General features: G+C 40.9%; 1 protein-coding gene across 7 annotated transcripts in view; it reads right to left on the reverse strand.

Moving 5' to 3' along the window:
• Positions 1 to 3,137: 3,137 nt before the first annotated feature.
• The window catches only part of tespa1 (thymocyte expressed, positive selection associated 1), a 197,482-nt gene continuing 173,867 nt past the window's right edge, over positions 3,138 to 26,752 (reverse strand). For 3 of the 7 annotated variants that reach the window (XM_059638922.1, XM_059638923.1, XM_048561931.2), the window contains exons 7-9: positions 16,876 to 16,971; positions 8,695 to 8,903; positions 3,138 to 7,883 (exon numbers count right to left, since the gene is read on the reverse strand). In XM_059638922.1, coding sequence (XP_059494905.1) covers positions 7,096 to 7,883; positions 8,695 to 8,903; positions 16,876 to 16,971 — 1,093 coding nt within the window. In that variant the 3' untranslated portion in view covers positions 3,138 to 7,095. Of the gene's footprint in view, positions 7,884 to 8,694; positions 8,904 to 10,413; positions 10,559 to 16,875; positions 16,972 to 18,846; positions 19,633 to 26,752 lie in introns of those variants that run through there. The other 4 variants (XM_048561937.2, XM_048561935.2, XM_059638924.1 and 1 more) reach the window with 4 other exon arrangements.

The raw sequence follows: 26,752 nt of genomic DNA on the forward strand, positions 1-26,752 counted from the left end.
AGGAAATGTATCAAAGAAAAAGAGACAGTCTATAAAATGGCCAAGAGCACTGGGAAATCAGAAGATTGGGAAGGCTACAAAAACAGACCGAGGATAACAAAGAGAGAAATAAGGAAGGAGAGGATCAAATATGAAGGTAGGCTAGCTTGTAATATTAGAAATGATAGTAAAAGTTTCTTTCAATACATAAGAAACAAACGAGAGGCAAAAGTAGACATTGGGCCGTTCCAAATTGATGCTGGAAGGCAGGTGATGGGAGATAAGGATATAGCTGAAGAACTTAATAAGTACTGTGCATCAGTCTTCACAGTGGAAGACATGAGTAGTATGCCAACAATTAGGGAGAGTCAGGGGGCAGAGTTGAATATGGTAGGCATTACAAAAGAGAAAGTGCTAGAAAAGCTAAAAGGTCTAAAAATTGATAAATCTCCTGGCCCCGATGGGCTACATCCTAAAGTTCTGAGGGAGGTGGCTGAGGAAATAGCGGAGGCTTTGGTTGTGATCTTTCAAAAGTCACTGGAGTCAGGGCAAGTCCCAGATGATTGGAAAATTGCTGTTGTAACTCCTTTGTTTAAGAAAGGAGCAAGGCAAAAGATGGAAATTTGTAGGCCGATTAGCCTAACCTCAGTTGTTGGTAAAATTCTCGAATCCATGGTTAAGGATGAGATTTCTAAATTCCTGTAAGTGCAGGGTCAGATTAGAACTAGTCAGCATGGATTTAGTTAGGGGAGGTTGTGCCTGACAAACATGTTAGAATTCTCTGAAGAGGTAACAAGTATGTTAGATCAGGGAAACCCAGCGGATGTTATCTATCTAGACTTCCAAAAGGCCTTTGATAAGGTGCTTCACGGGAGGCTGCTGAACAAGGTGAGGGCCCATGGTGTTCGAGGTGAGCTACTGGCTTGGATTGAGGATTGGCTGTCTGACAGAAGGCAGAGAGTTGGGGTAAAAGGCTCTTTTTCGGAATGGCAACTGGTGACGAGTGGTGTCCCGCAGCGTTCAGTGTTGGGGCCGCAGCTGTGCACCTTATATATTAATGATCTGGATGAAGGGACTGGGGGCATTCTGGTGAAGTTTGCCGATGATACGAAGATAGGTCAACAGGCAGGTAGTACTGAGGAGGTGGGGAGGCTGTAGAAAGATTTAGACAGTTTAAGAGAGTGGTCCAGGAAATGGCTGATGAAATTCAATGTGAGCATTTGTGAGGTTTTGCACTTTGGAAAAAAGAATACAGGCATGGACTATTTTTTAAACAGTGAGAAAATTTGTAAAGCAGAAGCACAAAGGGATCTGGAAGTGTTGGTCCAGGATTCTCTAAAAGTTAACTTGCAGGTAGAGTCGGCGATGAAGAAAGCGAACGTAATGTTGTCGTTTATCTCAAGAGGGTTGGAATATAAAAGCAGTGATGTGCTTCTGAGGCTTTATAAGTCTCTAGTTAGGCCCCATTTAGAATACTGTGTCCAATTTTGGGCCCCACACCTCAGGAAGGACAATCTGGCCCTGGAGCGTGTCCAGTGGAGATTCACACGGCTGGTCCCTGGAAACGTAGGTTTAATGTATGATGAACGGCTAAGGATCCTGGAATTGTAGTCATTAGAGTTTAGAAGGTTGAGGGGAGATCTAATAGAAACTTACAAGATAATGTATGGCTTAGAAAGGGTGGACACTGGGAAGTTGTTACCATTTGGCAGGGAGACTAGGACCGCTGGGCACAGCCTTAGAATTAGAGGGGGTAAATTTAAAATGGAAATGAGGAGACATTTCTTTAGCCAGAGAGTGGTGGGCTTGTGGAATTCATTGCCACGGAGTGCAGTGGATCCCGGGACGTTAGATGCCTTCAAGGCAGAGATCGATAAATTCTTGATCTCACAAGGAATTAAGGGCTGTGGGGAGAGTGCAGGGAAATGGAGTTGAAATGCCGATCAGCCACGATTTAAATGGCAGAGTGGACTTGATGGGTCAAATGGCCTTACTTCCACTCCAATGTCTTATGGTCTTATGGTAAATCTTTTAAGGTGTGGACATAATCAATGCCGAATACAATGTTCACCTTCCTAAAATCAGAAGAGAGTAGGATCATTATAGATCACCTATATGGATGCCCTAAACAGGATTAATCACGTCAACACAGAGGAATATCGAAATACACTTTCTATTGTTCAATTTCCCCAGCCAATGTTTTGTTTCTTAATATGACCTGTGTTTTGAACAGGGGTGCTTTCATTGACCCCAGTAACCAATGAGTTTAGAGGAGAAATCATTCAGGATTCCCATTCTTGATCCCTACCAATTTCCAGGGTTCATACTAAAGAGAGAACTTATACATTTCATCACCTCAGGGCCTTCATATTTCTTTTACAGATAATAAAGGCCTTTTGAAGTGCACTCAATCTTTTTAATATCGGGAAATTCAGTGGTTGGTTTGCACAGAGCAAGATCCCTTCAACAGCAATTGCAAAGGACCACTTCTTTTGTGATGTTGGCTAAGGGATAAATGTTCACTGAGACACCAGGAGGAAATCCCCTGCTCTTCTTCAAAATAATGAATTAGAATATCTTTGATCCACCAGACTGCAGACATGGGCACAATATTGATCCCTTTCAAAATGATGTCACCTCTGCTGGTGCTGCTCTCCTTCAGTTTGACATCAAAGAGCCAGACTAAATTTCAGTCTAGATCACACAATCTTTGAACTCAGAGTTGAAAGCATTGCTACGTGAGTCATGGCTGTCATCTCAGTGTGTAGATTTTGTTTTTAACCTTCTCTGGGAATGTAGCGATTGCTGACTCTGGATCAGCATTTGTTGCCATTCCTAACTGTCCTTGAATTGTATGTTATTCTATGCCATTGTAATAGCAATGAATATTGATCAGTTTTGCTGTGCATCGAGATTCATACATAGATTAGGCAGAGTTAGGACGGCAGATGTCCTTCTCGAAAGGATCACTGGAGGACCACACAGGTTTGTACAATTCTCAGTGTATAAAATTCTCGCAATAATCTAGAGAAGCTTTAGATCCTGAGACTTCAACTTTTATGATTACTTAATATTCTTTTATTGTAAAAAAACACTTTTGGATTACATTGTAGAATTGGTTACAATGTTATAATATGTAACATAATTTAAAAAGCTAGTTTATCTAGAAATTCAGTTTATCTATGCCAATCCGCTTAGAAAGAAGACTCAAGAAACAAAATCACTGTCATGTTGACTCACATTTGAGGAGATTTTATCTAAAATTTCTCCTTCCTGTTTGGAAAGCAGTGACCAGTGTGAACTTGATGTTTAAGATCTTGTTTTGGAAACAATTCACTGTTGTCTCTTACTTCATTTCTTAGATTCTAATAAGTTGCATTTGTGTCAAGACTCTTGGCTTCTAGCAAACGGCTTTAACCCCATTAAAGGTTCTTTACAACTTTATTTTTGACAAGGATCGCATTGCTTGGATTTGTTAGGGGAAATTTATATCTTTAGACCCTAAAGCTGAATTATGCTTTTGTACTAGAAGACAGGTGTCATCTTTGTATGGAGTGAGCCTGATGCAACTTAGAGACAATGTCAGTAGGATCACTGAAGATATCTATGTAAACAGGAAACAGTATTATTGATAACATTCTAAGAATAGCTTGAGAGGAGACTGTATAGGACAGACGCTGATAGAGCAAGAGACAGCAAAAATCCAGAGTGAGATTGGCTATATGAAGAAAGATTGGAATATGGATAAAAGGATGCTAATAGTATAAAGATACTCAAAACTTCTGTCTGCTTTGGTGTTTTGCTTAAACATTGAAATGTAACTTTCAAGTCAACAAGCATCAACTAAAGATTGACAAGATTTTGTGAAAAGAAACTCCAGAACTAATTTCCCAGTTTTCCCTCAACATTCTTTCCCCCATTTATGTCTATCTGCTTATGCGTAAGGGTGAGATTGCAAGGAGTTTAAAGATTTAATCTGTAAAGTTTACTTAATATAGTTTAATTGTTTACTTGTAGCCTAAATCTAATGGCCTATATTAAATAGTAGCTTCTTGTTAAGTACAAAAACCTGGTCTGGGCTGTTTGTGAATCTGAGCTTGAAAATTGTGTAGTTTGGCGATTTTGCATTTTTTTAAAAAAAAGCTTTCAAACTTGTCTTGTTCAGGATCTCGAGGTGGCACTTTAGACATATAAATCGTCTACACAGAAGCAAGAAGTGGCTGTTCAGGCATTCAAATTATTTAGGAACACAAGGATGGCAATTTATCCCCTCATTGGAACGTGAATGTGATCAGTCAGCCCCAACTCTTTTATACAGGGACTGGTGCAGGTCAATCAAGCCTGAAAGTTTCCTCTGCACTGTTCTGTCAAGTCCTTCCGGAAGGTGCAAAATTGGCAAAATACAGAGTAATTCTCCCTGTCATCTGTTTCATCAGTGGCACAAGATTCCACAACCCTGCACTATCAAATGTTCTTAGGACAAAAAGGCTGTATATTAAACTACCCTGTCAGTCAACACTGCCTTGTGAGAGATTTCCAAGGAAGGTAAAGCTTAGGTTATAAAATAAAGTTGGTTCTATACTTGCCTCATCAATGTTTCCCTTACGCCTGCTAGAAAGGTTATATAGAGTAAAACTCATTCTAGTTTAACCTATTAAATCCTCCTAAGGCAGATACAGCATGGGTTAGAGAAACATAAGACTCCTGCTACAGTGTTCCATCAAGCACTGTCAGAGCAGATACAGAGTTCTCTCTGCACTCTTACATTCCACCAAATGAACCCAAGATAAATGAAGATAAATAAGACAAATAAAGACAAAGTACAAAAAAAACAAAGTTGCTGGAAAAGCTCAGCAGGTCTGACAGCATTTGGATAAGCAAACAGAGTTAACGTTTCCTTAACTTTCCTAAAGTCTGGAACCCAGGATTACCCCAGCAATAGGCCAAACTGACATAGAGTTAACTTCTTCAGTTCTGAGGAAGGGTCACCAGGCCGGAAACATTAACTCTGTTTTCTCCTTCACAGATGCTGCCAGATCAGTTGAGCTTTTCCAGCAACTTTGTTTTGTTCCTGATGTACAGCTTCTGCAGTTCTTTTGGTTTTTATTAAAGACAAATAAAGGTTGGGCAGCATGGTGGCTCAGTGGTTAGCCCTGCTGCCTCACAGAACCAGTGACCTGGGTTTAATTCCAGTGACTGTCTGTGTAGGGTTTGCATATTCTCCCCATGTCTGTATCAGTTCCTCTGGGTGCTCCAGTTTACTCCCACAGTCCAATGATGTGCAGGGTAGGTGGACTGGCTATGCTAAATTGCCTGTAGAGCCAGGGATGTTTAGGTTAGGTGGGTTAGACATGCGAAATGCAGGGTAGGGGAAGGGGTCTGGGTAGGATGCTTTTCGGAGAGGCAGTGTGAACTTGTTGGGCTGAATGGCTTGTTTCAACACCATAGGGATTCTATGCTTCTTGAAAACATGCTTTACGCTGCCCAATTAATTCATCCAATGAAGGTATAACATAGGTTAACTGAACATTAAATCTCCCTCTAGACTATCAAATGGACTCAGGGTCAGGCTCAGTTTTTTAAAAAATAAATGTTCCTTCTATGCAGTCCCATCAGATACCCTCTGCATCATTTAATAAAAAGTAAACTAACACATCCATCTGCCATTCTCAGAGTTGATAGAGCACAGAATCAATAGAGTAAATGTCTGTTGTTCTGCATCAAACAGTCCCAGGTCAGAGAGTTCACAGATTAGATTATTAATTAATCTCCCACTGATAAGAACATAAGAACCAGAAGCAGAAGATGACACAGGCCATTGAGCCTGCTCCACCATTCAATTCAAGTATAGTTGATCTTAAATCTCAATTCCAGTTTCTTGCTCATTTCCTACATCCTTTCATTAGGTTTGTTAGCAAAATTCACACCGGACACTGTTGCACATCTCTTAGCTTCTACAGAGTTGTGAATGTCTCTTTTTTGGACTAAGGGAAATCTATAGTAAATTTCTCCAAGTTTCTGCTGACTTGGATCTCTTGAGGGCTTTCATTTGGAAGTAAAAGCACAATTTTAAAAACTGTGAATAGCATGAATTTTAGGTGTCCATTAAACAGAGAAGGAATGAGTTCAAGAGAGCAGGGAGCTCAAGTATTAAGCATGCACATGTTAGGCAACAAATTGCAAGATGGTTCATTTTGGTAGAGAGGTTGAAGAGAGACAATCCACATTGAATGAGAATGATGTAAGATGAGAGAGAGACAGACAGACAGCGAGAAGGAACGTTAGTTCGGCCTATTTCTGGGCTAAGCAATCGAATCCTGGGTTCCAGACTTTAGGAATGTGATGAAGTCTTCAATGAGAATACAGAAAAGATTTACTGGCATGATTTCAAGGCTGATAGATAGTAGGTTCATGGTTTGGTTGGAGAGCTGGTGTTCTCTTCAGAGAAGAGGTTAACAGAATATAGCTATCTAATTTCAGGAAGATAGAAGATGGAACAAATAAAATAAGTAGTTTCCAAAAACTGAATGGTTAAGAATGAGAATAGTTGAAATATCAGAGTCAACGTTAGGAAAAATGTATTTATTGAAATGGTTAGGAATAGGAATACACTGCCTGATAAAGTACTAGATGTAGATTCAAGAATAGGCTTCAATTAGATTTGGATAAATATAAAGAAAAATTACATGAAAGAATGGCAGAGTGGAATAAATTAAGTTGCTGTTCAAAAGAGCTAGTGGCAAGATGCCTCCTCTGTGCTAAAGTATTCTCTGATTCTGTAAGTGTTCTTGCACCCATTTCCAATGTGAGGACCAGTTCATTTTCTCCTCACTTGTCCCATCAGAAGGCAATATTATGTTGATTGTGAATTTTTAATTTGTTATTTAAAACTGGCCCTTCCTTTGATCACCAAATCTCTTCTTGTTTAATAGATCTTTATGCTGGGAGAGGATATTCTCAGTCCCATGGAGTGCAGATTAATTTGGTAATAATGACGTATTGAGCTGAGTCAGACAACCTGTTTTTGCATCGGTGTTGCCGGGGACATACCTGGTAACTTTTCAAATTTGTTTCTGTGAGGCTCTGGCCATATTAAAAAATAAACTCCATGTCATTCTAAGTATCTTGGATTGCATTTTTCTGGAATAAAGATCCAACTGAATCAACAGTTTCTAAAATATTCTGTGGATTTGCATCATGTTTCAAAGCATCACTATCTTCTGAGCTGCTCTGACTATTCCACTGAATCAGTGCGATATGTTTGAACTCCTGTGTATCAATAGGTTGCTTCTCATATTCACCAAAGTTCCAAACAGTGTCTGGAGAATACAATGGCATAGGATTAGAACACTCTTGCTGCTTAATAGGGAATTCCATTTCCCAAGATTGGTCAGAATCTGTACTGAATCCATACAGCCTGGATCTTGCAGTGTCTGTCCTCCACATCTCCTTGATGACTGCAGTGTTAGGCTTTCTCGTGCCTTCTTCTTCTTCAGGATGAGGTGAATTTTTTTCTCCTGAATTCAAAGCTTCTTTATTCGTCATTCCCATCCCTTGTGCCTCAGCTCTCACAGAGTTCGTCTTCACAGTGAGATCACCAGTCATCTCCAATCCTGGGCTCTTCCTGCTTGGAGATCCTGCCTTTTGTTTTGGAGATTCCAAGTCCCGGGATGCTCCATATAAACATAACTTAGTAATCGTTTTCCTCAGTTTTTGAACTGCTTTTCCAGGACTGCCCTTTCCTTCTGACAGTTTTTTGGAAGATCTTCCAATGGATTTATCAGGACTGAAAGAAAACTGGTGAACAGGTCCAATTTTCTGTACTGGTGTCTTAGAAACACGAGAGTACAAGGAGGTCAGGGCATTGGCCATTGTTGTCAGCACCTCGATTTGTCGAAACCGACCTGAAAGAAGATCAAATGTGTAAGACCAACAGGCACCCTTTGTTTAACTCTGCAGCAAAGCTTCCACAGAAATGATATCTTTGACAAAATAAAAAGTCCAGTGACACTTCATAGCAGTGATTACCAGGCAAACTTAACATTAAGCGTTATTATGAAAAGTTTTGTTCAGACTTAGGTTTAAGGAGGATCTTCATGGGGGACTTAAAAATGGAAGAGGCTGAGAAACTTAAGGAAGAAATTCAAGACATTTCGGAAGTGGAGGAATGTTGAGGTTTTGTCAATATGTCAACAGGTGGAGGTGGAGCATTGAATCATAGGTGCAGGAATCAATGATTTAACAACTTGAACCCGTTCCTTGCAAAACACCGCTACTTAAAAATGACCTAACTCCATCTTACTGTTGGATAATAAAATGATGGATAGCAAATTTAAAATTAACAACATGTCTAGATCTGTCGACCTGTCTGCTCCTCTTACTTGCTAGAAACTTTGGTCAAATCACCCTTCAAATTTTCAAATTCCAGGGAATACTACACTTCTTTGTGTGGTTTCTTTTTGCAATTTAGCCCTCTGTGATGTAGACACGCTGAACTGAAGAAATCAAACTGGATTCAAAATATCAACAGTATTTTATATTTACGTCATATACTAATAATGATTCAATGGGATAATGCAAGAACATTGTAATTTTGTAAGAGAATTAAAGAGATAACTTTCCAAGAGAAGTCTAAGATGCCAAAAGGTTGGCCCCTGATGGGCCACAAAGTCTTTGTCATTCCAAAAGTATTATTCACTCTAGATTGTAACTTACTTGCCAGTGTGTAAGAGGGATTTTCTTCACCCAGCCTCTTCACCTGAGCCTCCAAGAAGACCCTAAAATTTATTCCATTTGCATGAGATGCGTAGCTGAAAAAGCGGGATGGAATTTTTGCTGTAATATTGGGCTCTTCCATCCCAAAGCCAAGGTTGTATAGAATCTCTTCAGGATCTTCTCTATACAAGTCCAGTATTTCAGAGACACTAGGAACAAAGAATTGTCCAGAGTGAGTGAATACATTATGACCAACATCTGGATCCGACACCCAACAGATGTGAAAAGGAATGAGACAGTCTCCTTGTGTACTGGTTGACTCTCATACAAGTTTAGAACATAGAACAGTACAGCACAGAACAGGCCCTTCAGCCCACGATGTTGTGCCAACCATAATGAAGCTATTCATGAACCTAGTGGTCAAAAGAACTTCACGGTCAGAACGAAATGTGAAATTTTTGAACTTAAATTAGATATTGTTATACTTTCTGTTGCATTTTTACAATGGGAGTGACAGCTTGCAAACACCCAGAATTATAAAATGGAGAACAGCCAAACCACAACAGAACAGGGAATATTAACACAATCTGCATTAGTTGTGCAGCAGCACAACCTAACTCAGAATGCAAAACAGTTCTAGCGTTTGTGATACATGCAACATTCTTCATTACTGTTTAAGTAATAAACCTTCTTAAAGTTCCCTGCCATCCAGTATTGGCACGGAATGCCAAATTTAAACTTAAAATAAGTCCAGTAAGATCAGAAAAATCTGTTTTCTGACCTAAACTCATTTTTTAAACTATCATGGAATATGAGTGTCACTGGCTAGCCAATATTTATTCCCATCCCAGCCGCTCTTTACAATGTGATGCAGAGCTACCTTACTGCTCAGTCCATGTACCAAAGGTAGTCCCACAATGCTTTTATAGAGGGAATTCCAGAATGTTTGCTCAATGACACTGTAGAAACTGTGAGATATTGAATATAGTATTTGGCACATCAGTTGAGCTCTTACAGGACGTTGATGAGGCTAATTTTGGAGGACCGTGTACAGTTCTGGTCACCCTTCTATAGGAAAAATATTATAAAATTAGAGAGGGTTCAGAAAGATTTACAAGCATAATGCCGTGACTGAATGGTTTGAATTGTAAGGAGAGGCTGGGACATTTTTCTTTGGAGCTTGGGAAGTTTGTATAATCATGATGAGCAAAGATAAGATAAATTATAAAGGTCATTTCACTAGAATGGAGGAATTCAATATTAGGAGGCATATTCATAAGGGAACAGGAGAAAGATTTGAAAGGGACATGAGGGGTAACTTCTTCACACAGACAGTGGTTCTTATGTGGGATGAGCTGGCAGAGGAAGTGGTAAATGCAAGTACAGTTACAACATTTAAAAGAAATTTGGACAGGTTCATGAATAGGAAAGGTTTACAGGGATATGGGCCAAGTGTAGGTAATTAGGCCTAGTGTAGTTTGGGAAACTTGGCAGTCATAGACATGTTTGACTGAAGGGTCTATTTCCATGCTGTATGCCTCTATTACTCTATGACTCTGTTTCCAAGTCAGGATCATGAATAGCTTAGAGGGGAGCTTACAGGTTGTCGGAGTTCTATGTTTCTGCTGCTCTTGTCCTTCTAGATGGAAGTGTTGTAGTTTGGAATCTAGAGTCTAAGAAATTTTGGTGAATGTTTGCAATGTATTTTGGAGATGGTACCTGCTGTTGCTGATAGTATTGAACATCAGTGATGGAGGGAGTGGATGCTTGAAGATGTGATGCCAATCAAGCAGGCTGCTTTGTCCTGGATGGTATAACCCCTCATTGATTTGGATGGTGTCAAGACGGTAGTTGCCTGGCATTTCTGAAATGCAAATATTACTAATCAATTTCCAACGCAAGTTTGGGTATTGCCCAGATCTTTCTACATTTGGGCATGGACTGCTTCAGTATTCAAGGGGTCCCAAACACTGCTGAACATTGTGCAACCATCAGCAAACATACACACTCCCAACATTGTGATGAAGCAGTTGAAGATAATTGGGTTTAGGACACTACCCTGAGAAATTCCTACAGAAATATTCTCAAGCTAAGATGACTGACCTCTAATAATCACAGCTGAGTCCATCACAGAAGCCAACTTTCCGTCCATGGATTCTATTAACATGGCACAATGCAGCACAAATGTGGACAACATCATCAAAGATCCATCACACCCTGGTAATGATCTCCAACAACCTCTTCACCAGGCAGAAAGTATGAAGCCTGAACTCACGCGTGAGCAGGTTCAGGAACAGCTTCTTTCCGGCCATTATCAGACCATTGAATGGACTCTAGCCTCAATAATGTAACCTGCAATGTAACCTGTTTGCCTCTAAGTCTTTGTTTACTGTGATTTGCCTGTACTGCTCATAATCAAAGCTTTTCACTATATTTCAGCACATGTGACAATAAATCAATCAATCAATCAATCATTTTCCTCTGTTCCAGGTATAACTTGAACATGCAGAGATCTTCCCTTTGATTCTCATTGATTTCAATCTTTCCACGGATTTTTGATGGCACACTCTGTCAAATATGGTCTTGTTGTCAAGAGCTTTCACTTTCACTTTTCCTCTGGAATTCTGGTCTTTTGTCAATGTTTAAACCAAGGCTGTAATGAGGTAAGGAACTGAATGCCCCTAGCAGAACTCCATCTACGCATCAGTGAGCAGGTTATTGCTGAACAAGTGCTACTTGACAGCACAATAGATGGCTTTATTGATGATTAAGAGTCATTTCAATGGAAATAGGGTAATAACTGAATGGGTTGGATTTGTTGTGACTTTTGCATAAAGCATATACCTAGGCAATTTTGCACATTGTTGGTAGATGTTTGTGTTATTAGCTGTATTGGAGCAGCTTGGCTACTGGTGCAAATAGCTTTAGAGAACCTCTTTTGTACTATTGCCTGAATAATTTCAGGGCCCATAGCCTTTGCAGTATACAGTGGATCCAACCATTTCCCTGATATCATGGGGTGTGAATCGAATCGTCTGAAGACTGGCATTTGTGATCCTGGTGACCTCTGGAGGATTACCCACTCAGTAATTCTGGCTGAAGATATTGCAAATGCTTCAGCCTTACCTTTTTGTATTACCCAGAGGAACAGAGGGATCTTGAGATCCCTGCCTGCAGATCCCTAAAGATGGCAGGACAGGTTAATAGGATAATGAAAAAGAAATATTGGATAATTGCCTTTATAAATTGTGAAATATATTTTAAGTGCACAGAGGTTGTTTTGGAGCCATTCAAAACTTCAGTTAGGCCACCGCAGAGGGCAGCATGCTGTTCTGATCATCGCATTATAGGACGTATTTGTTTACATCGGGAGGGGTGCGGAGAAAATTCGTCAGGTTCTGAATAAGACTGGACTTGAAATGTTAACTCTGCTTTCTCACCATAGCTGTTGTCAAACCTGCTGAGTTTCTCCATCAACTTCTGGTTTTATTCACCAGGATGTTGCCTGGAATGGAAAAGTTTAGCTGTGACATGAGGCAAGATAAGATTGCGTTGTTTTCTTTAAAGCAGAGAAGGCTGAGAGAGAACCTGGCTGAGGTTTAGAAGATTGAGGGTTGCATAGATAAATGATTTCACAAACAATACATCAGACCTAAGCTCTTCAGCGCTGCCATATCCAATCATGAATGGTGGTGGGCAATTAAACAACTCACCAGAGGAGGAAGCTGTACAAATATCCCCTGCTCATTGATAAAAGAGTCCAGAACATCAAAGCAAAAAATAAGACTGAAGGATTAATAATGATCTTCAACCTTAAGTGTTGAATTAATGATCCATCTCAGCCTCCTCCAGAGGTTCCCAGCATCTCACATGCCAATCATCAGCCAATTCAATTCATTTGATATCAAAGACGATTGGAAACATTGGATATTGCAAAGGCTATAGGCCTTGACAACATTTCAGCAACAGTAACAAAGACTTGTGCTTCAGAAATTTCTGGACATTGAGCTAAACTGTTCTGGTACACCTACAACACTGGCATCAACAAATACAGGAAATTTCCCAGGTATATTGGTACACAAAAAGCAAGCCATCCCAGCCAATTATTACTTATCAGTGTACTTTCAAACATTAGAGAAATGATAGAATATATCATCAACAGTGCTATCAAGCAGCATCTGTGAAGCGACAAACTGCTCAACGACATGCAGCTCACCTTCTGTCAGGACCAGTCAGGTCGTGATCTCATAACAGCCTTGGTTCAAAGATGGATGAAAGAGCTGAATTCCAGAGGTGAGATGAGTATGGCAGTGGCTGACATCAAGGCTGCATTTGAACCGATTTCTGAAGAAGAGTCTAGGCCCGAAATGTCAGTCTTCCTGCTCCTCTGATGCTTCTTGGCCTGCTGTGTTCATCCAGCTCTACACCTTTTTTTCTCTGCATTTGAATGGAGTTTGGCATCAAGGAGACCGAGAAAAACTGGAATCAGTAGATATCAGCAACAAGCTCTCCCGTGGTTAGAGGCATGTCTAGCAGCATTTGTGAAGAAAAATCAGAGCTAACATTTTGGGTCTGGTCACCCTTTCCGTGTTCTGAGGAAGGGTCACCAGACCCAAAATGTTAACTCTGATTGTTTTTTCTTCACAGGTGCTGCCAGATGTGCTGAACTTTTCCAGCGGCCTCTGTTTTTGTTCCTGATTTGCAGCATTCACAGTTCTTTCGGTTTTTACAAAGGAAAATGATTATGGTTGTTGGAAGTCAATCATCTCATTTTCAGGACATCTCTGCAGGAGTTCCATAGGGTAGTGTCCTAAGCTCAACCATCTTCAGCTGCTTCGCCAATTGCCGTTCCTCATCATAAGGTTAGAAATAGTGATGATCGCACAATGTTCAGTACCATTCGTAACCTCTGATACAGTGAAGCAGTCTGTGTTCAAATGAAACAAGGCCTGGACGATATCCAGCCTTGGGCTTAAAAATGGCAATTCATGCCAAACAAATGACAGGCAATGGCCTTCTCCAATAAAGCCAATCAAGCCACTGATCTTTAACACTAAATGGCCTTTCTATCACTAAATCCCCCATGATTAACATTGAGGTTTATCATTGACCATAAATTCAGTTTAACACACCATATAAATACAATGGCTCCAACAGCAGGTTGGAAGCTGGGAATACTGCAGCGAGTAACTCACGCCTGGATTCCCCAATGCATCTCTGTCATCTACAAGGCACAATTCAGGACTGTGATGGAAAACTCACCTGGATGAGTGCAGCTTTATCAACACTAAAGAGGCTTGACATCATCCAGGACAAGGCAACTGATTCGATCAGCACCACACCAACAACCATCCATTCCTTCCACCACCAACACTCTGCTGCAGTATATATCTACGAGATCTACTGCAGAAGTTTTTCAATGATCATCAGGCAGTATCTTCCAAAGCCATGAACATTTCCATTTAGAAGGCAGCAGATGCATGGAAACGCCACCATCTACAAGTTCACCTACAAGCCACTCACCAACTTTACTTGGAAACATTTACTGTGGCTGAGTTGAAATCCTAAATCCCTCCCTTCTGGCATTATGGGTCTACTTAAAGCTTGTGGATTTCAGCAGTTCAAGAAAGCAACTTAATACTACCTCCTCAAAATCAACTATAGACGGGAAATAAATGCAGGCTTGCCTCTGATGCCCATGTTATGTGACTGAGCGAAAAATAATGCACCTGCTTCACTACTGATCCTCGAGTGAAGAATGTCCCAGCCCCATATAGTCAGATTGACACTTCATGTATCATTCCACATAATCAGACTGACAATTCAAGCAACACTCCATACAATTTGAATGAGCCATCATGCACCACTCTAGTCAGCTAGACTCATCCTCCACTCACCACTCCAAATAGTTTGAGATAATGGGAACTACAGATGCTGGAGAATCCGAGATAACAAAGTGATGTCAGTCAAACTATTTGGAGTTAACAAAGTGTGGAGCTGGATGAACACAGCAGGCCAAGCAGCATCTTAGGAGCACAAAAGCTGACGTTTCGGGCCTAGATCCTTCATCAGAAAAGCTTTTCTGATGAAGGGTCTAGGCCCGAAACGTCAGCTTTTGTGTTCCTAAGATATTGCCTGGCCTGCTATGTTCATCCAGCTCCACACTTTGTTAACTCCAAATAGTTTGACTGACATCACAATCAACACTATACACAGTCAGAATAACTCACTCACAACTCTACGCAGTCAGAGATACTTGCTCACCACGCCACACACTTTGACTGATACTATATTCCACTCTACACAGTCAGACTGACAACTCATGCACTACTCCACACAGTCGGACTGCATTTTACAAGGTCCCAAATGGGAGACTAATAAATAAAGCAAAAGCACATGGATTCAGGGTAATTTGGCTAAGTGGGATCCAAGATTGGCTTCTTGGCAGGAGGCACAGGATGTGGTAGAGGGCTGATTTTGTGACACGGGCCGTGTGTGCAGTGTCATTCCACAGGGTTGGTGTTGAGTTCCTTATTGTTCATGAAATATATAAACAATATAGATGAGAGTGTGGAGGGGGAGGGATGATGACTAAGCTTGCAGATGATACAAAAATTGGTTGGGTGGTTGACAGTGAGGAAGGAGGTCTTCAGATCAGTGATAATTTAACACTGATAAATGTGAGATGATACACTTTGGACAAGATAACAAGAAAAAGGAATACTCAGGGCATTAGGGAGTTCGGGGAATCAAGGGATCTTGGGGTGCTTATCCACAAATCCATGAAGGTGCTAGGAAAGTTCGTAGAATCACTGAATCCCTACGATGTGGAAGCAGGCTATATGGCCCAACAAGTCCAATCACCCCACTGAAGGGTGTCCCACTCAGACTCATACCCCTTACCTTATCCCTGCATTCCTGCAATTTCCATGGCTAATACATCTAGTCTGCACACTTTTGGATTGTGGGAACACCCAGAGGAAACCCACGCCAACATGCGGAGAAATGTGCAAACTCTCCCCAAACCCAGGTCTCTCGTGCTGTGAGGCAGCAGCGCTAACCACTGAGCCATCATGCTATTATTGGGTAACAAGAATGATTACAGGACACTTGCCTTCATGAGTTGTGGCATGAGAGCAGGGAGGTCATTTTAGTGCTGCACAGACCTTTTGTAAGGCCACAGCTGGAGTACCGTAGACAGTTCTGGTCACCACACTACAGTAAGGATGTGATTGCACTGTAGGGGATGCAAAGGAGCTTCACCAGGATGTTGTCTGCGTTAGGGCATTTTAGTTAAGATAAACTTGGGTTATTCATTTGGAACAGAGAAGGTTGAAGTGAGGCCTGATAGAAATATATAAGATATATAAGATTTATGAGGGGCATGAATAGAAAGCAAATATTTATCCTTGTTGAAGAATCAAAAAAAGGAATTTGAGGAGAAATATCTTACGTCCAGAGAGTGGTGGGGTTCTGGAATGAACTGGTGGGAGGGTAGCTGATGCTGGTAACCTTGCAACTTTTAAAAACTACTTGGATGTGCACTTGAAATAGCATAACATTCAAGTCAATGGGTCTAATGCTGGACAGTGGGGCTAATGTAGACTTAGTGTAGCTTTGGTGGGACAGATTTGCTGGGGCGAAGGGCCTCTTCTGTACAGTATGATTCTCTGATTTTATGATTCTCACTCACCACTGCACATATCCACAGTGATCCTCACTAGCTACTCCATCCAGCTAGACAGATCCTCACTTGCCACTGTACGCAGATAGTTCCTCATTAACTGCTATACTCAATCAGACAGATCCTCACTCACCACTGCACACAGTCAGACAGATCTCAGTTTTGTACTACCTCCTATTTCATTGGCCAATCTTGTTTAATTAAGTAGAGGATTGCCCTATATGGATTTGAACACAACTTATATTTCTGAATACTACATCGAATACCTTCCACAGTAGCTTTACCCATAAATAGTTCTAAATTGAATGCTATGAACAACTTACCTTAGTTCAATTTAAATGTACGCTTGGTGACTCATGCTCTCAAAACCTAATAAGGTTCTGGTCATTAATAGCCTGTGTATTCGCCCTATTGGATTATTCATTATTTTTAAATTCTGGGCTTTGTCCTTATTACAAATTTCAGATGATACATAAATGCTGAACATATTGTCACACCTGGAAACTGGTCCAACTGTTCCTCCAGAGACAGTAGTTGAGGCCTTGCTCCTGCTCATCTGCAACATCTGCTGACTCTTGGTGACTTGTGGTGTGCTAAGTGAAAACATAACATCAATGGCATTGCACATATAGGGCCAGTATTACTACAATACTGTAACACTGTGTGAGACTCAAGAATGCTACTGGGGTTAAAGGGCGAAGCAAATGCAGATAGAATGATGTCAGAACTGTGTGGGACAGTTGGGAGTGGAGGCAGTGAAGTTAAAGGGAGTGAGTGCAGATGGAACTTCATTAACAAAATTGAACTGCAATGTCCCAGCGGGTTGGTAATTACTGGGCCTTTCTCTCTTTCCTCTTGTGACAGGGTATTGATTTATGTTAAGACATTCAGTACAGTGTAAAACTTTGAATGGAAAAATAGAAACAAAGTCAGACATTGCTGAAAAAACTCAATAGGTATGGCAGTATAGTATCTGTAGAGAGAAATTAGAGCTAACGTTTCAGGTCCAGTGACAGTTCAGAACATTCTGGTTGTTTGCTAATTAAAAGAAGAATATTCCAGACTATACATATGTAACGCTGATGTGGAGGTGCAAGTGTTAGATTGGAGTGGGCAAAGTCAGAAGTCACACAACATCAGACTGAGCAGCATGGAGGCTCAGTGGATATCACTGCTGCCTCACAATGCCAGGAACCTGGGTTTGATCCCACCTTCGGGCGACTGTCTGTCTGGAGTTTGCACATTCTCCCTGCGTCTGTGTGGGTTTTCTCTGGTTTCCCAGCACAGTCCAAAGATGTGCAGACTATGTGGATTGGCCATGCTAAATTGCCCGTAGTGTTCAGGGGCGTGTAGATTAGGGGGATGGGTTTAGGGGGCTACTCTGATGGTCTGTGGACTTGTTGGGTAAAAGAGCCTGTTTCCTCACTGTAGGGATTCTATGAAAAATATCAGATTATCAGACCAACAGGTTTTTTCGAATAAGCCTGTTGAACTATAACCTGGTGCTGTGTGACATCTGACTTTGTGCATAAGTAAGAGCAAGGGTGAAATAAAAGCAATGGCCCATATTCTATTTATTTAAAATACATCTGGGGATCTCTGGCTCACGATTTGCACATTTTCCACTGCATTGTCTTTGCAGCTTGGATAACCATCAGTTCAGAAAGTGCCTCTAGCTGAAGCAGATGGAGCTCTAAGTTTTGGGGCTTGAGCTGTAGCTGGTCACAATGATGGGAGGCTGGGAGTCAAAGGAAGCATAAAATAAACAACAATGAAGTGAGTTTAGCATGAATAAATATTTTAATCAAAGTGCAGGAGGAAAAACACAGGTGAGCTGAGGGCACAGGTAGGCATATGGGGGAATGACATCATAACTATGATCTAGATTTAGCTGAAAGATGGGCAGCATTGGCAGCTCTATATTCCTGATTATAAGGTATTCAGTCAAAACAGAGAGGGGAATAGATAAGGAGTGTCGTCACAATGTTGATGCAGGGATCGGTTATAGCAATGAGTAGAAATGGTCCTTTGGAACAATCAATGAACGGAAGCTATGTGGGTAGAAATAGAAAACACAAAGGAAAAACACACAGCTGAATGTGTATTATAGGCCTGCAAGCAGGCTGGAAGAAATAGAGGATTATGTGATCAGATATGTAATCAAATTTCAGAGATTTGTCTGAATAGTAAGACAGTAATAAAAAGAAATTTTAACTACCCAAATACTAACTGAAATTGTTTTCGTGTGAAAGATGGAGAGGGAACAAAGAGGGTTCCAGGAATGGAAAACTTCAGTGAATTGAAGAACTTGGGACTGTTCTCCTCGGAAAGAAGGTCTTGTAGATTTAATAGATGCTTGCAAAATCATGTGCAGTCTGGATAGAGTAGATAGAGAGAAGCTGTTCCCGTCCTTGAAAGGAAAAAGTGACATCCTGGAAACCAACCTTCCATCCCTGAATTCCACTTACATGGTTCGCTGCCATGGAAAGGCTGCCAACATCATCAATGACTCATTGAACCCTGGTAATGATCCCTTCAACCTCTTCTGTCAGGCAGAAGATACAGAAGTTTGAACACATGCATGATCAGGCTCAAGAACAGCTTTTTCCTGATGAATAGACTCTCTAGCCTCAAATAATGCTGGCCTTGCTAATGTTGATCTTGCCTATCTCAGGCTTCTGTGTGATGTCGTCTGTATGCCTCGCTCTAAAACTTTTTGATCTGTGAACTGTTGCTTGTTTATGGTCTACCTGTACACCTCATAAACAAAGCTTTTCACTGTATTTCGTTTCCTATAACAATCATTCAATCAACAAATCAATCAATCAAGAGGGCAAAGTTTAAAGTGAGGTGCAAAAGAAGCAAGGATGAAATAAGGAAAAAACTATGCAAGTACATATGGTATGAAATATACTTCTTTTAAATATGATGTCGGCATTCAAGAGGGCATTGGATGATTATTAGGATAGAGATAGAGTTCAAGGGAATGAGGAACAACCTGGATATTAGCACTAGATAATGATGCTTGCTTGAAGTGCTGATGTAGGCATGTTGGGTTGAATGAACTGTGATTCTGTGAAAATTATGAAATGGCATTGAGGAGAAGTTTTGTTGCTAGTAAATATATGAAGTTCAAAAAAAGAGGGGACAATTCTGAGTCTAATATTTGGATATAAGTCAGGGCAAGTGGAAGGTAAGTCAATAGAACAGCACTTTGATGATTGTACTATAAATCATTTAGATTTAGAAAAGTAATGGAAAAGGGCATGGATAGACCAGAAATAAAAATTCTGAACTGGGGATGATCACATCAGTTGTGATTTTGCCCATATGGATTGGGATCAGCTACTTACAGATAAAACTTCAGCAGTGGGAGGCGTTCAAAAAGCAAATAGTGACAGTACAGGGTAAACATATTTCCATAATGATTTAGGGTGGGCTCAGAGACTGGTAACTCCTAGATGTTGAGACACATGAAAGGCCAGATTAAGAAGAAAATAGAAGCTTATGGCTGATAATGAGGGCTTAGTACAGCAAAGTCTCTGGAGGAGTATAAAAAGTGCAGAGGCCAATTAGGAACCACAGAGATGAACCCAGAAAACATGGGCACCTTGTTCAAATGAATACTTTGTGCCAGTCTTCACAGTGGAAAAATATGATGCAGATATAGACATCAAGGGTGGAGGATTGTGAAATATTATAAGCTAATAAATTAGAGAGAGAGAGAGAGAGACAGAGAGCGAGAGAGAGAGTGGAGACATAGGATTAGCTGTGTTAAAAGCTAATAATTCTGCAGATGAGATGTATCCAAGATTAGAAGCCACAGAATAGAAGCCACAGAAATGATTCAGCCCATTTTATCTAAGTCAACCCAAAGACACACAAATGTTCTTTCTAATCCCATCTTCCTATGCATGGTCCATGGCCCTGCAATCTACAGGCCTTAAGGTACTGATCCAGGTACGTTTTCAAAAGGTTTAGGGTCCCTGCCTCCACCATCAACTCAGCCAATGAATTCCAGACACTTACCACCCTCTATGTATAGAATAGAATCCCAACATTAATCATGGAATCTCTACAGTGTGGAAGCAGGACATTCATCCCATTGAGTCCACACTGACCTTCTGAGGGGCATCCCACCCAGACCCACCCCCTACACCATCCCTGTATTTCCCACCCTAGAAACAATGGGCAATTTGGCATATCCAATCTACCTAAACTGCACATCTTTGGACTGTGAGTGGAAATTAGAGCTCCCAGAGAAAATCCACACAGGTACAGGGAGAATGTGCAAACTCCACACAGACAGTCACCCAAAACTGGAATCGAATTCAGGTCCCTGTCACCGTGAAGCAGTAGTGCTAACCACTGAGCTACCATGCCAAGGCTCTTTTTCAAACCCCCTAAAACGCTTCCGCCATTTATATTGAATCTATAACCCCTGGTTTTAGAGTACTCAGCCAAGGAAACAGGTTCTTCTGTCTACTCCAACTCTACACCTTACAATTTTGTACACTTCAATTATGTCACTGTTCAGCCTTCTCTGTTCCAAGGAAAACAACCCAAACTTTCCAATCTCTCCTTGAAGATATAATTGTCCAGCCCTGGCAACAGTCTAGTAATTCTTTTCTGCACTTTCTCCAGAACAATTATGTCCATCCTGTAGTGAAAAACCGGTACTGCACACTACACTCCAGCTGTGGCCTCATGAGGTTCATCATTATATCCCTACCTTTTTTTTAGACAACATCAGGTTATAGCTCAACAAATTTATTTGAAATCACAAGCTTTTGGAGCATTTGCCCCTCTGTCGGGTGAAGAGAAAGGGCGACACAGGCACAGAATTTATAGGTAGAGAGATCAATAGGCGGAGAGAGCAAAAGACCATACAAGTAGTGTGAGTCGAGTGTCGACAGGCTGAATAATAGTTCTCTACAGGTGATCAAGAGTGTCCAATGGTGAGTAAAGAGTCAACTGCTGAATAACAAGTAAAGGGATGACCTATAATCCGATTAAATGAGGCAGCGAGCTAACTTCAAAAAATTAAAAATAAGGGGGTGCTGGCAACAAACCAAATGACTGGAAGAACATGATAACTTCAAGAGTTGCATGCTGATTGTCTAACCAAAGTAATAAGTAATCCAAAATTGTACAAACTAATTACAGTCTAGGGATCATAATGATTTATCCAGGTGATGGCATCAAACCAGGATGGTAAGGAAGATTTTACAGATACAGAACAGGTGGTTACTTGTACTGGTGGGGTTACTTGTACTGGGACATGAATCCAAGGTCACAGTTTCATATATACAGAACTTGGCTACCAATTTCTGCTTGGCTATTCAGCGTTGTTGTGTATCTTGAAGGCTGCCTTGGAGGACGCTTACACGAACATCGGAGGCTGAATATCCTTAACTGCTGAAGCGTTCCCCAAATGGGAGGAAACACTCCTGTCTGGTAATTGTAGTGCAGTGACCATTCATCCATGTTGTAGCATCTGCGTGGTCTTGCCAATATACCATATCTCGAGGCATCGTTGCCTGCAGCATATGAGATAGACAATATTGGCCAAGTTACATGAAAGTCTGCTGTGTACATGGCTCGTGGTGTTCACACGTGTGATGGTAACATGCATGTTGACAATCTGACATGTCTTGTAAAGTTTCCCATGGCAGGTTTGTGTGGTGTTGTGGCCAAAATTGCCCTGAAGGCTAGATAGTTTACTGTGAACAATGGAAATTCTTCCACAAACCCCAAGATATCAGCAGCGAGTCCAATGACACAACCAATGAGCACAAAACAGTTTACAGAGAGATCCACAGTGCAGCGACGAAAGAAAAAAGAGTTGAATTGGACCTCGCTGGAAGGCCACTGCCTTAGATTCGCTATGAATGCTCAAGTCATCAGGAGATATGTTAATGCTAGATTCATCAGCTGTTCTCACAAGATCATGCGGAATGTCATGTAGGCATAACACCACACCGTCCATGCTCACAAGGTTAATTGCAACATTGTCATCAAACCAGTAGACACAAAAGGAGCCATCATCACACAGAATAGAATGGATTACTGCAAAGAGGCATAATGGCGGATGAACAACCAGGAACATTACATACATCTACCTGCCGATCCAAAAAAAGAACACACCCATCAACTGAACAGACTGATCAAGACCATTGACCCAGACCTTTAGAGCATTCTATGCACTCTCATCCCACTTCTCACATAGGAGACTTCTACTGTCTTCTGAAGATGCACAAAGCCAAAACACCTGGGCGGCCAATTGTATCAAGCCAGAGAACCTCTCTGGCTGTTTTGAGGGCATCTTGAAACCAGCTTCTGTTGCAACACTACAGATTTTTTACAAAAACTTGGCAGCCATGGACCATTCGAATCAGGAACATTTCTTGTCATAATGATCATTTCGGCATTCTACACCAGCATCCCTGCACTACGATGGCGTCTTTGCAACAGCCTCAGTACTCAATACCACCAACTGCCAATTTCTAGATGCCACCCAACAACTCATCTACTTCATTCTTGACCACAATGTCCTCACCTTTTCATCCAGACACATGAAACATCCATGAGGATAAAAATGTACACCCCAATATGTGAATATTTTCATGCACAAGTTTAAACAAGACTTTTTTGCTGCGCAGGACCTCAGACCAATCCTATACACCAGATGGTATTAATGGCATCTTCTTCCTTTGGACTCATGGTGATGTATCACTGAGACAATTACAAAACACTAGCAACAATCACCATCTCACCATCAGACTTACCATGAACTACTCTTCAGAATCAGTTGCATTCTTGGACAAATGCATCTTCATCAAAGAGAGACACCTCAGTACTTCACTTAACTGCAAGCCCATGGATAACCTCACAATGCTGCACTTAGCTTCCACTCTAAACATGTTAAGGAAAAGCTATCCCCATGGACAAACTTTGTGCACACAAAGGATCTGCTCAGATGAGGAGAAATGTGACAGAGGCCTGAAAATTCTGAAGGAAGCCCTCATAAGAATGGGATATGATGCTCATTTCATCAATCGCCAGTTTCAATGAATCAAGGTGAAAAACTGCAATGACTTCCTCCGAAGACATGCAAGGAAGTGACCGATAGAGTATCCTCGTAAAGTATTTCCTCAGAGCAGAGAAATTATGCCATGTTCTTCGCAGCCTTCAACATGTCATTAATGATGATGAGCATCTTGCCAAGGTCATTCCTGTGCCTCCACTTCTTGCATTCAAACAACTGCCAAACCTTAAACAGACCATCAGTCACAGCAAATAATCCAGCCTTCAGGATAACATTGATCACAACACCACACAACCCTGCCACAGCAAATTCTGCAAGACATGCCAGATCATTGATATGGATACCACCATCACACATGAGAACACCTCCCACCACATACATGACAGATACTAATGTGATTTGGCCAAATGTTGTCCATCTCATAGGCTGCTGGCATAGATTCTCCGAGGTATTGACTATTGGCAAGACCATGCAGACACTATGACAATGGATGAATGGACACTGCACAACTATAGCCAGACAGAAATGTTTCCTCCCAGTTGGGAAACATTTCAACGGTTATGGATTTTCAGCCTCCAAACTTTGGGTAGGAGTCTTCACCAGTACCTTTCAAGATACACAACACAGAATCACCAAGCAGAAACTGACACCCAGCCATGAAGATGGCTGGTTCATGCCCCACTACATGTGAGTCCACCACACAGTGCTGTACCTGTAAAATCTTCTTTACTGTCCGGGTATGATGCAATCACTTTGATAAATTGTTATAATCTCTTGATCTTAATTAGTTTGTACAATTTGGATTACTCATTACTTTGGTTAGACCATCAGCATGTGACTCTCAAACCTGTTCTGTTATTCTAGCACCACCTTATTTTTAATGTTTTTGTAATTGTCTCTCTCCCTCATTTAATTGGATTATAGGTCATCCCTTCACTTGATATACAGCTGTTGACACTTTACTCACACCGTCTGACACTCTTGATCACCAGCAGGGAATTATTATTCAGCCTGTTGACACTCTATTCACAGTTTTACATGATCTTTTGCTCACTCTGCTCATTGATCTCTCAACGTATAAATTTTGTGCCTGTGTGTTCTCTTTCACTTCACCTGACGAAGGGGCAAATGTTCCAAAAGCTTTGATTTCAAATAAACCTGTTGGGCTTTAACTTGGAGTCATCTGACCTCCTACCCTCCATCCCAGTCTAACACCAGCACCTACACATAATCCCTCCTTTTGTATTCTATAGCTCTGCCAATGAAGAAAAACATTCTATATGCCTTATTTGTAGCTACATCTTCCTGTACCTTTAGAGACATTTATTTTGCATTTCTTTTTACTGTTTGAAGTCTCTAAATGCATTACCTGAGATTTAACAGAGTTAAGCTCCATCTCCCACTTTTCTGCCTACTCTACAAACCAATATATAAATTGTTTTGAAGCTTACAGCTATCCTGTACACTATCCACTACACGGGAGACTTTTGTGTCATCTGTAAATTTCCTAATTATGCCCCAAACATTCAAATCCAAATTGTATGTATAAAACAAACATGCGATGCCCCAAAGCCTAACTCTGAGAAACACCACTTGAAGTAGCTTTCGATTTGCAAGAGCAGCAATTGACTATTACCCTCTGTTTCCTGTTACTAAGCAAACTTTGGATCCATTTCAACAGATTACCATCTATCTCATGGGATTTTATGTTTTTGATCAGTCTGCCCCATGGGACCCTGTCAAATGCTTTATTAAAATCTATTCAGACATCTGCTGCACTACCCTCATTGATCCTCTTGGTCACTTCCTCTAAGAATTCATCAAATTTGTAAGGCATGACCTTCCTTTAACAAAGCCATGTTGACCATACCTGAATAGCCCATGGCTTTCTAAATGACAGTTTATCCCATTTCTCAGGATAATTCTAACAATTAAGCAACCACAAGTTATGACTAACTGGCCTTTATCGTTGAGGAAGATAAGGGATGAGACATTAGGGAAAGCACCAGGGGACTGGAATATTGCTAACATTGCCCCAATGTCAAAAAAATGTGGAAAAATTTGATCGACAAATTACAGGGCCAGTCAGTCTACCTTTGACGGTGAAGAAGTATTAGAAAGAATTCAGAGAGACAGAATATGTCTACATTTGGAGAGACATGGATTAATCAGGTATAGTGAACATGGATTTATTAAGGGAAAGTCACATTTGTCACATTTGTTCATTTTATGCTGATGATCCAATGGGTCAATGGGCTTGAAAATGGCAGATGGCATTCAATGTGGATAAATGAGAGGTATTGCATTTTAGCGTAACAAACAGGGGTAGGGCTTAAACAATTAACGCTAGGGCCATGGGTAGTGTTGCAGAGCAGAGGGACCTAGAGTTGCAGGTATGTAAATTTTTGAAGTTTGCGTTTAGCATGTATGCCTTTATTGTTCAGTCCTTTGGGAACAGGAGCTAGGAAGTCGTGTTGAGTTGTACAGGACATTGATAAAGTCTCTTCTGGAATACCGTGCCCAGTTCTCATCGCCCAGTTATAGGAAGGACATTATCAAGCTGGAGAGGGTTCAGCAGAGATTCACCACAATACTGCCAGGTATGGGAAGTTTGAGTTATAAAGAAAGGCCGGATAGACTGAGACTCTTTTCACTGGAGCATAGAAGGTTGAGAGGCGACCTAATAGAAGTTTATAAAATATTGAGGGATATAGATAGAATTAGTGGTGGTTGTCTTTATTCAAGAATGGGAGATTTAAAGACTGGGGGCACATTTTTAGGCGAGAGGAGAGACATTTAAAAAAGACAGGAGAGGCAAAATGTTTACACAGAGTTCACATGTGGAATGAGCTTCCTGAGGAGGTGGTAGAGATGGGTACAATTACAACATTTAAAAGACATTTTGATAAGTACATGAATAGGAAAGGTTTGGAGGGTTATGAGCCAGGAGCAGGCAGTCAGGACTAGTTTAGTTTGGGATTATATTCGGTATGGACTGAAGGGTCTATTTGTGTGCTGTATGACTTTATGAGGGTAATGCATTGGGAGTTTTCCATATGAATTGAGCAAGGCTTTTAATAAAATCCCTTACAGCATACTGGTCAAGAAAGTAAACACCCATGGGATCCAGGGCAAAGTTGCACATTGGATCAAAAATTGGGTAAAATGCAGGAAGCATGGATATTTATAGGTGTCTGGAACTCACTGTTTAAAAAGGTTAAGCCAATTTTAAACAATATCTAGATATTCACTGGTGATACCATATATTCCAGGGATTTAGAAAACAGAATTATTGTAGTCAGTTCTTTATTTAACACATGGTCACA

Source organism: Stegostoma tigrinum, chromosome 32, assembly GCF_030684315.1.
Source record: "Stegostoma tigrinum isolate sSteTig4 chromosome 32, sSteTig4.hap1, whole genome shotgun sequence".
NCBI classification, from domain to species: Eukaryota; Metazoa; Chordata; class Chondrichthyes; order Orectolobiformes; family Stegostomatidae; genus Stegostoma; species Stegostoma tigrinum.